The sequence below is a fragment of the Lottia gigantea genome, assembly GCF_000327385.1.
Source record: "Lottia gigantea unplaced genomic scaffold LOTGIsca_145, whole genome shotgun sequence".
Classification (NCBI taxonomy): domain Eukaryota; kingdom Metazoa; phylum Mollusca; class Gastropoda; family Lottiidae; genus Lottia; species Lottia gigantea.
Window position 1 is genome coordinate 55,662 of NW_008707710.1, and position 12,243 is coordinate 67,904.

General features: G+C 31.1%; 1 protein-coding gene across 1 annotated transcript in view; it reads left to right on the top strand.

The window, feature by feature from the left end:
• Nucleotides 1–1,602: 1,602 nt before the first annotated feature.
• LOTGIDRAFT_238409 (hypothetical protein) overlaps nt 1,603–12,243 on the top strand; it is a gene marked incomplete at both ends in the record, with an annotated part of 28,596 nt that continues 17,955 nt past the window's right edge. Inside the window, 2 exons of the mRNA XM_009050114.1 lie at nt 1,603–1,642; nt 2,890–2,937. Coding sequence (XP_009048362.1) covers nt 1,603–1,642; nt 2,890–2,937 — 88 coding nt within the window. The remainder of the gene's footprint in view (nt 1,643–2,889; nt 2,938–12,243) is intronic.

The following is a 12,243-nucleotide window of genomic DNA, read 5'->3' on the forward strand; positions in this document are numbered from 1 at the left end:
AAAAAATATGCCATAATTAAGTTTACATAAAAGGATCAATGCTATACATCTATATGAGTTCTTAACATCAAGCATGCTTTGATGCAATCTAATTAATCAATTTCGTTATTTTTTTTTGATATTTTTTGTTATGTATGTAAAAAGTTTCGTTCTCATGACATTATGATTAAAAGATCTAAGCATTTCATGTGGTGCTGGCACGATATATCAGTGAATTGATATGCATATCATATTTCATTCCATAAAAAAGGTGGGAATTTTTATAAACACGTGAATGGAATCACAATTTTTTTTCACTGACTAAGCCACTCCAATCAACTATATTACCAAATATCAAAGTTATAAATTCATAAATATGGAAACTTTGCAGATAAAGTTTTTTATCCCATTAACCAACATCACGATATGTATCGTATCATGACCATTGTATCGCAACACGTATCATATCGTAACATGATTGGCGATACACCATGCTAATGTCATGTAAGACTCATTACGTGATAACAAGAGAAGCCCAAAGTAGATCAATTTGATAGCCTCCTCTCAGCCAAAATCTCACAATTTGTGTTGTTTATCTAGAGACATGAACTCATGGCACCCTTGAATTGGTTAATAATTATGTCATTAGAACAGTACTGTGGTAGAAAAGTTGGTTTGATTACAATGGAGATATTGTAATATAATTTTCTATGACTAGTGTTTCATACAATACTTTGTATCCTTTTCAATGTATGGCAGAATTTTGTTTCCTGAAATAATGGCACTATTGACAATGTTGCAAATTGCTGTTTAATGAATAAGGGTGATGACAACACAGTGTTATGACTGTGCACATTTGGTAAAACTAAAATTTACACAGATAGGCAAACAACTATTGGCCAGTTGACTTCGAGTTTATGTTATTATACATGAAGAATTCCAGTGTTTCAAAATATAAAAGCCAGCTGAGCCTGTAATTCTGTACATACAAATACTAGTTTATGTTATTATACATGAAGAATTCCAGTGTTTCAAAATATAAAAGTCAGCTGAGCCTGTAATTCTGTTGCAAATACCATTTACGTTGGTACAGAATTTAATATGTGTAATAATTGTCTTTAATTTTGTCTGTTACAGATCTAGTGTCAGATGATAAGAGCTGAAATATTTATTAGTATATTAGAATAACAAACTTATTTATGATGAGACCAAAGGGATAAAGCAAGAAGATGTAAGATGAACTTCAAGCAAATATGTCTCTCTGATAAATTTGGTAAGAAAATTTTTCTTTTTAATACAGGTTGTTTCGAAATTACACCTCCCTCATACACGGCATAAACTGAAATAGATAGGGACAATAACTAAAATGATTCAGAATAGGAAAAAATTTGCTACAGACACAAATATTTATAGATAAATATATCCCTTTATAGTTGTCCATAAATCAACTTCAATGGAATAACAGCTTCAGATAATCTATTTATAGAACAACTTAGGTTAAAACGGGTGTAGTAATGGACACCATACTTAAAAACATTACAATTTCCTGTTGAAATTCTCTAATTCCAATTATTCTGTCATCTGATTCAATCATTGGGGAGTCTCAAGTATACCGCGATAACCATGGAACCACATCTAGATTTTTCCAATAACATTAAACAAAGTAAGAAACACTTCACTCTCTTGTTCCAATTCCTCAGTGACTTCAAATAACTCTCGGTTTCAATTATTTAGAAACTAGATTTTTTTTCTGATCATTAAGTTGAAATCCCTTGAAAATATTTCAATAGAGTTCCAACATCTTTTATAACCAAAGTTGCATCATTTTTTTTACACAGACCCAAAGGCAAATAAATTATGTATAGGTCTTTTAGATCAGTACAGGTAATTCAGAATTAAATATATAGAATTGATTGGTCTGATAATAATATATACACCAAGCATTCTACAATGAGGGAAACATAAGGCCTCAGTTTATTATCATTACTGTTTCCGTGAAGAACATATATCAGTGAAAGCTAACCTGAAGATCCAGGGTTCAACCACTGCATAGGTTGAAATAACACCATCAGATTTTTCAACCCGGTTTACCCCTTGTCAGTGATGCAGATAAGAATGGCTGACATGAAAAAAGCTGTGTGCTACAGGCTGTGCACATTAAAGATCCATCAACAGTTGGAAATCGTAAAAGCATACACCATTAGCCCACATGGTGCAGAAAAGGAGGACATAAAACTCCATTCATTTCATTTTTGGCATGTACAATAACATGATAACTATTTAGATTGAGATTGTTGCTGCAAATCATTCATTCCATCTTCATTCAAATTTTTCATGAAAGATCTTAAGTGCCATATTTTCTTGATCTTGACATCTCAAAGTATTATTCATTAGCTACATTTTAACATTTCACTCCAATAAGATTTTTTGGAGTTATTCATAATGGAACAAAAATTTTGCTTCATTCAACAAATTAAAAAAGTCAGATGCTGATACAAGAAATGAAGATTCATATGAATAATAGGATGATTTGGCTCACCCAAACATCACAAAATAACCATACATTAATAGCTTCCAAATGCCTTTAATGGAGGACATCAAAAGAGGTTGTCTAAGTATGTTTTGCTCAAGTGCTATTTGGTTTGAATTGAACTTTTTGTTGTATAACAGAAGCCACATAAGATATGATGGTACTATTGTCAGTACTATTTAATTTGAATTAAAGTTTTTGTGGTATAACAGAACCAACATAAGTTATGATGGTGCTAATTTCAGTACTATTTGGTTTGAATTGATGTTTCTGTGGTATTACAGAAGCCACATAAGTTAAAATAGTGCAAATTCCTTTTAAATGGCTAATAAATGTGCATAGCATAACAGCTCCTAATGTAGTTTAGAATTATTTTTCAGTTTGGTTCTGGCTGTATATGGTCAGTGAGATGTTCCAATTAGTTCAAGGTAAGTTCTAATTTGTTACTTTGATTAAGCTAATATTTCAATTCTCTATCATAATAGTATATATGTTAAAGGGATTGTAAAGAGGTTTTCTAAAAATTTTATGTGTATCGGGGACACTGATAGCATCAATTTGCACCATTGCAATTTTCAATCAAACATCTGAGGTTCTTGAAATTCCACATAAACTAAGTGTTTGATGACATCACTAATCCCAAAACATGCATTATCACATAAGGTCCTTTGCTATTAGTGACATCATCAAAATCATAATGGAATTGCATGAAACAGACGTCTAATTGAAAATTTGAATGGTGCAAATTGATGCTATCAATGTACCCAATACACATTACAAATTTAGAAAATCTCCTTACAGTCGCTTGAAATTGCTCAAAATGTGACATATTTAATGTTCTGTTATAACAGGTTTGCTATCAGTGTCCTCGATAAACATACAAAGTTTAGAAAACCTCTTCTAATAATCCCTTTAAGGCCTTATTCTTAACATTTTTGATTCTAAGTACCCCTTTCTCTTAGCAAGCCTCTGATATCCATTTTCCCACCAATTGTCAGCATTCATAATACAGTTTTCAAAAATATCGGGTTTTGCCTTTGAACTAAAAGAGAAAACCAACATGTTCCTATCCAAATCAAAGTCCACGAGCCCACACAATTCATGATGCAGACATTACTCAGTCTCAAAAATACACCATATCATAAAAAAAAATTTGAATTCGTGAGGTACTGGTATGATGTGGACACAATGTTAGAAAGAAATAAAATAACCATATGGAACAATGAGGAAAGATGATTTTGGCCGTCTATAGAGTTTTCACATACTGACCGAGATAAGAACCCACGATCACTGTAACTCATCAAATGAATTCATTCCACTGCCAGCTGTATTACAGCTCATCCTGTATCAATAGCCCTGCATCACACACCACCTAATATCTTCCATTTGTACATCAAGGATTTAATTAATTATAACAGTAATATGTAACCTATTATATTAATACACTCTTTTTTCTCTATAAACCAGGCTTATATTATACAAAATAATAGAGTAGATATGGTGATATAATTAATATGTCTGTAGCTCTAGGTAAATTCAAAATAAAGCCTTGTATCTCCAGGTAGTCTATTTGTATTTTTCTAAAAGATGACTCAACGAACATATCATAGATAACAACATCATTAATATAACACTCTTGGCTGTTTTCATAAGGACATTCTCTATCGTAAACAAATTACTTGTCATGATCATAAATGATCCAATTCTGGGCATGATTCTCAAAATAGACTCAATAAAAGTGAAGCATGGAGATAATTTCTGCGTCCTAGTTGAGTGAACATCATTAAAATAACACTCTTGGGGGAATATTCTCAATCATAAACAAATTGCTTGTCATGATCATAAATGATTATTTCTTTAACCATGACAAAAGCTAGGCTAGGTGTAACGGAAGGGTGTAGGATGTTCGAGACCAAGCTGATCCAATTTTGGGCATGATTCTCAAAATAGACTCAATGTGAGAGAAGCATGGAGAGAATTTGCTGCGAAGGTCAAACAAATTGCTTTTCATGATGATAAATGATGATTAATCATGACAAAAGCTAGGCTAGGTGTGTAGGATCCAATTCTGAGCATGATTCTCAAAACAGGTTCAAAGAAAGCTTCAGATTCCGCACAAGGAGGGAATTTTACACATCTTCACTACTCCTCGTCTTCAAAACACCTTTTGCTCAGCACCAGTTTCAGGTGAGCTGTATAACATGACAATTCAAAATGGCGGACGACTGCAGAAGTGACAGTTCAAACGATGAAGAGCAATAGAGAGTGCAGTTATTTTTGTTGTTATTACTGGTCTGGCTATCAGATATGGTATAGACAGCTTAATCTTTATCATGTAGGATTGATTCTGTCACAACTTCACTGGGTGCTGCCATCTTTAAATGCCAATAATGCATGCGCATTGTGCCTGTTTGCCAGAGGTAGTTTCACACAGTAAACCGTACACAATGTACCACTGGCCATAATAAGATAGATAGATATTTTCCACACAACCACAAGTGGCCAAATGCACCCTAAAAGTCACCTGCACAAGATGCACAATTAGTCGAGAATAATTGGCGCCATTTTCTCTCTGTGCCTGAAAGGCTGGGATTTAACAACAGAATGGGTAGGGTAAACAGGAACTATTTGTATTGTAAGGGTAAAAAGGCTGGGAATGGTTGTGGGTGCTTGCTTAGTTATCTGTATGTATATGCCAATATTAAAGATCTAATTCTGAAATCTCTTACAATTCATGTCACTTATTCAAAAGTCTTCCAGGAATTATGGGCCAATGACCTGCCCTGATGGACAAATAGAGCCAGATTACATGGAACAACCTTAGTTTTAAGTAATTAATCCTGGTATTATACTACAATATGTAATGGATATAATTATTGATGTATCTCTAAATAGACTCAGATTATATATTGTTTCATACAATTTCTTCCAATTTTAATCTAAATTATGGAACTACATGTATATTTAAAAACATCCTGTTATGTTATGTTATTAATAATGGCAATAACCCTGAGTTTCTAATTGATAAAAGTAATCATCAAAACAAAAACAATGGGATTAAATCTGTCATCTCAAGTTGCTATTTTGAAATTCAGGGTGTTCTTCAATGTAATTAAAACTGGAGTAAAAGTAAAAATAAAAGTGTATAAGGATTACTACCTCAACTGATTTAGTTTGGCCACAATTCTTGTTTATAAAAGATGAAAATTGTATGAAAAATCTGTGATGCTTTCCACTAGAAGGACACAAAAATCTTAAAGGAACAGGTTTGCCATTCTTTTAGACCAATCATACTTTAGTCTCAGAAACAGGAATTTTTTTAGCTAAGCTAATTAGTTATAGTGTTCACATCTCACTGTCAAAATTTGAGCCTTTAAATCCATGTGTGTCCAGAATTATCTGTGTTTAAATGTTAAAATGATGACTCGTAATTTTAAGATACTCTTTGATATAAAGAAAAAGACATATATAGAAATAGTGAGTAAAATTACTAGTTCGAATTAATTTAAAGGAATTATGCAATTTTCGTACATTTCTAGTACTTCTGAAGACTATTACTTATATTCAAGACTCAAATCAACCTCCAAAAATTGCATACCTGTCTCTTTAAGCACTAATATGAAATTCAGAACCACTTAGAGAAATAACTGTTCAAAAAATGTCAATAACCTTAGTCAGTAGATTCTGTTTATGTTGAGTAACATATTGTGTGACTTGGTTCCATCTTAAAGATTTCAATTAATGATTTTTGCCTTAAAATATTTAACAAGAAATTGGAGGTTGTTGATCTTTAACAGAAGTTAATTCACATATCATTAAGGCTGCAACGATTCACCGTTGAATAGATGAACCGCGATTCGTTCCTTCTTATCGATGCATTGCGGAAGAAAAAAATAATCGCGATACATCGGCCGGATTCTCATAAATATAATTAACTCCCTTTAATGACTAAGAGCACGAAATCCTCGCGTATTTGAGAAATTATGTCATGTTCAAATGTTAAAAAATTGCTTTTCATGTATTAATTTGTCTTCAGCATTTTTAATTTTTGTTAAAAAACGATGAAAAGAGAACATGTTAATATGCCAAGTGGAAGCTAATCGCATGGGATCTGATATAAACTTTTTCTTTTTCCAACGTAATATGTGTTTGCATAGTCATAAAATAATTTCACGAAGCTGTATTCGATGGTTTGATATTTTATTTATTTTTTTGAAGAAATTTGTTTGTCCTTGTGTGTCACAAATGATGAAAAGTGAGTTTTGTACTTCTAAGCGTGCTAAAATAATTTAAACTGTGTTAAAATGTTATTAATTATCAGTTTTCTTTTTCTTTCCCTTTTAATCAAAGAATCGCGATTTATTATCGCAATAAATCGTATCGTTACATGAGTATCGTTCAGTGTATCGGATCGCCACTTTAGGAATCGTTGCAGCCCTACATATCATTAAGGTCTTTTTTACCTTAAGAAAAGGTGAATCTTTTAGTTAGCTTTATATATTCTCTCTTGTATCGGTCAAATTCAGAATTTCTGATTTTGAAGTTAAAAATTGGAAATACCAGATAATCACATTTTTTGGGGAGAAAATGTCTGATCTTCAAATATTAAATGCTATTCAAAAAACAGTATAAATATGTAATTTCTTCTGTAAACAAGTTTAAAGTAAATATTGAATTTAAAAATTTAAACTTTTGAAATACCAGCAAATCCCATTTCAATTTCTTGGGATTAATTTTAATTCAGAATACTGCTTTTCTTTTGAAAAAACAAATTTAGCAGAGATTTTTTTTTATCTTTAATGCTATTGGTAAGGATTATACAATTGTTGATTTAAAAAAAGAAAAAAAAAGGCAAAATAATGCTAGTATTTCTAATTATTTACTCTTCATATCCAAAAAAAAAACCAAAAAGACTCAAAAAAAACATTTAAATTTATGTTCAAAATAACAATGAAGCAGTTATAGTATCTGAAAACATTTCTAATTATTTACTCTTCAAAACCAAAAAAAAAAAAAAAAATTTCAATTTATGTTCAAAGTTTTATTTTTTTAGACTTTATTGACAAAAGAAGTATGGGCCATTGATGGAACATGAAACACATATAACAAAACTTTTTACCACAGTCTTAAAACAATTATCTCTGAAGATATAAAATACCCAAAAAAATTGTCAGTGTAACATCTTGACTTTGAATGACACAGTTAAAAAAAATGTTCCCATTTTCAATTATAAAAACCAGTTAATAGAAAACTGGAAGCCATCGAAGTCAAGAAATAAAATAGTTTCAACTAATCTGATTGATGTAATGTCACTTCCCAGTAGGATTAAATCAACTGTTTTTTTTTTAGCCAATTTTCATTCCTTCGTACGTTAGTTCTATTTTTTATGCCTGACAATCTTGAACTGATACTCAGAAAACAGACTCAATGTGTACAAGAGATTAGAAATCTGCAGGTTTAGAAGGATTTATGAGGCAAGATGGAAGAATTAGAAAATGGAAATGTTGAAGAGTTTTGCTGCCACTTTACAATTTAGTTTTAAGATTTGAATTTGTTGAACTCTTGTCAATCATTCTGAGAACCATTCCATTTGAGACTACCGAGGTGAGATGGTCTCAGAATAGTTCTCAGAACAGAACAGAACAGAAAAATTTGGTATTCCAGGAACAGTTTGTTGCGCATGTGCCTTTACACTTTGACTTTTCTCCTCCGTTTCTGTAACCATGCAAATAGTTTTCATCAAGGTTACCAGGACATCTATAATTACCTCTGTGGAATGAAGAGTTCCATTAATATATATCTGGGAGTAGCAGACCATTCACACATTATAAATGAACTATTCTCGGAACGCCTATTATTTTATTGTAAACGATAATTTTGTGATTTTATCGCGTCCTTGTCTGGACTGAGAGTCGAACATTTCCAAACGATCTTATGTAAACGACTCTTTATGTGGTTGACATATAAGACATGATAACTGTTCCCTCTTTTGATTACTTACTTTTGATTATAATCATACTTACTTTTGATTATAATCATACTTTCATTTGATCATACTTTCATTTGATCATACTTTCTTTTGATTATAATAATACTATCTTTTATTAAGATAGCTTGCCAGCGCAAGGTAATATACCCCCACTGGCATCTTTGATTTTAAATAAAAATATGAAAGAGCAAGGGCAATAACTCATACTAAATATTTTACGATTCTTCTTATTTTCAATAGGGTTCATCCTTGGGTGATTACGAACACTCATGCCGTTAAAGTATTGTAAAGTGTTTACGAGCAATTTTGGACAGACAGACGGACATGGGTGACGGCAATATACGCCCCCCATTTCATGTGGGTGTATAAAAATCATACTTTCATTAGTTTCATTTGATTATTTTCATACTTTCTTTTGATTATAATCATACTTTCATGATACGTTGTGTAGAACATCATAATTTAATGACATGGATCTTAAAATGCACAATAATGCAAAAACTTTTTTAAAAATCAGAGCCTAGTTTATTAACTAATAAAAAATTCACAGACATATTTATAAATATATATATATATAAATAAGTTATTGAAAGTTTATAGAAAGTTTTTATTGTATGGTGAATAATATTATTCTTCCCCAGACAAAACCTTTTGTTCTTTAAATTTTAAACATTTTAGATTAAATGAAAACTATGAAAAACATAATGTTGTCTGCAAAATCATTATAACATTATGTTTTATAAGGAAATAATCCAATTAGACAATGAATTCGTCTGGAAATACTGGTTTTTTTTTTGAAAGAAAAACACCCACAGAAAGTATTGTAAAGAGTCATAAAGATACATTTCATCAATGGATTTGTTATGTATTCTATATATATTACTAATGTAAGTAATTACTATATAAATTGTTAGCCCCATTGTGGGTCATGCGCTATGTTTTCTCTATTCCTGATTATGCAACTGTTTTTTCTATGTGCATGTCATCTTTGCTTTACATAAATTGTTTATCTGAACAACAAGCCCTTATTCAGTGACATTCATTTTTGATTTGTTAAAAATTAAAGAATGCGATAAAGATTTTTATGGCATCATCATGTATATCCATGTGATGCACAAAATTTAAAGGTACAGTGCAACAATTTGGTGGCTGATTTGGCCTTGAATATATGTAAAAACTGTATGAAAATCGCATAATTCCTTCAAATAAACCTCAAAAAAGTTATTCATTTCGCTAACAAGCTTATCTACTCTCTGAAATTTGGAGTATCTGAAAGTTGAATGTCTTGTTGATATAGACTCTGACACCAAGACATCTTCTGTCATAGCTGTGTGTAGATACGGGATTATTGAGTCTAGTGTATATACATGATGTCATTGTTCAGATATTCAAATATTCAAGTCTGTTAAATGGGAAACTCGTTGAGATAATATTCAAACATAGTTAATTATGGATACACCTAGATTTGAAAGCTCTAATTTTTACAGTAAGCTGTAAACATTATTACTGCTTAAATTTGCAGAACATTCATGTTTCTGAGACCTATGAATGAATTACTCCTAGAAATCTCGCTCCTGTCCCTTTAACTAAAAAGTGTTTTGTCCTCTCATTTTTCATATAGAAGTCATGCATACTTTCTATTTTTAGCATATTTTGGTTAAGTTGATCCCTCCATGCTTTCCAAAATGTCTTTCTATCGTATCTAGTGAAATCCATACATCCAACTATTTTTATTTTAGAAAATAAGAAAATTTCATAATTGATTGGTTAATAAAATCATTTTTTGATATCACTGCTATAATCATCTCTGTTAAATCTTTAAAAATAAAGCCCCAGTTGTTATCCCTATAATCATTTAGCATGTTCCATGTATGCACTACAATTATAAAATCGCACAAGTATTATTTGCTGGCTTTTGTTTTTCACTTTACTCAGAAATACATGGACCACATGTTTAAATTATGTTCAGATTTCTACTAAATCTAATTAGACTGACTGAGAAAACAGAGGAATTTGAAAGTCTTGGCTGGAATTCTGTTGTCTTAGAAGCCATTGATTTTCGACGGAGCAAGACTTACGAAAGTTAATCTCTTATTGAAAATCGTTTACAAATGGATGGCTGACGTATCTATAGAAATGGCTATATTTAAGAAAGGAGACAAATACAATTGTTACAAATAATTGGCTGTGACAAATTGATCTAAATCTATTCTGATGCCACCCCCATTTTGTTTACTGGAAAAATAAAGTTAATTACCTACAGTATCAGAGTTTTTCAAGACAATAACGAAGTGAAAATTTTCAAGACAATTTTTAAGTCTATGAGACATTTGAAAACTCAGAAGTACCATGTACTTTAAGATAAATACAAAGTCAAAAGAACCAGATTTCTTTAGAGTTTGAGACATGTGAAAAGTCAGAAATACCAGATGCTTTCAAGACAATTACAAAGCTAAAAATAAAACAGATATCTTCAAAGTTTATAAGACATTTGAAAACTCAGAATTACCAGGTACTTTCAAGACAATTACAAGGCTAAAAATAAAACAGATATCTTCAAAGTTTATAAGACATTTGAAAACTCAGAATTACCAGGTACTTTTAAGACAATTACAAAGCTAAAAGTACCAGATTTCTTCAAGAAGAGTACTAGATTTTTCAAGACAATATTCCGAACCAAAAAGTACCAAATTCATTCAAGACTATTTCAGTTTTTTTGGTTATATTTCAACCAAATATGGTGACAAAAATGCTAAACTTGTAACTGTGATTTTATATTTACAGTGGATATGAATTGCATTGGATAAAAGTAATTCCAATGTATCAGCACGATTATTTATAAGCCTCCTTTAATAACAATGAATGAAACAGAATCAGTCTGTATATAAGAAATTGTGTTATAATTGGAATATTTAAGTATAAAAAAAATTATATCCGAATGTTCTTTAACAATTGTTTACTTCTAAATAGTGATTAAATTGTTATATTTTATAAGTTTCTGCTGTTTTCTCTTTCTGTACTTAATAAATGAATAGCGATTATTGACACAATAAATGGTTGAGTATCATTGCGCTTTTTTTGTAGGTCGAAAATTTGTTTTGCTAAAATTTGTGAAAACTTTACACCAAAATCTAGAGAAATGTGTCCCTTAATGTATCTGAAAGTTTTAACTAACAAAATCCAGCCATTGATTTTTAAACGCCAGAACTATTTAAAAAGGTAAATGAAATGAAATGAATGGTGTTTTACGTCCTACTTTTCTGTACCATGCAGGCTAATGAAGACGGGCAACGCCATGCAGGGTACAATGAGGGAAATTTTTGCCAGGAAAGCGGCATTAGCCTACTCTTTTTCGATTTCCAACTGGCGAGGGATCTGTAACGTGCACAGCCTGTAGCACACGGGGCCTCGGTTTATTGTCCCATCTGAACGACTAGACGCTTTTTCATGGAAGCTGTAAGAAAACTACTGTGTAGATTTAAGTAAAATAAATGCCTAATTGTAGAGAAATATGTCTCCTTCATATTCTAAAGGTTTCAACTAACAATATCGAGCCATTATAAAACCAATCACCAAAACTAGGTTAAACTGCTTCATTAACAATTAGTACTCTCCATTTTAAATTAACCCTTTTAAAACAAATTCAGTTTGATCAAGAAGATACATAGATATAAATAACATACTTTAGAAATATTTTCAGGTATAATTTACGACTATTTTGATATTAAAAATGTTTTACAAAAAA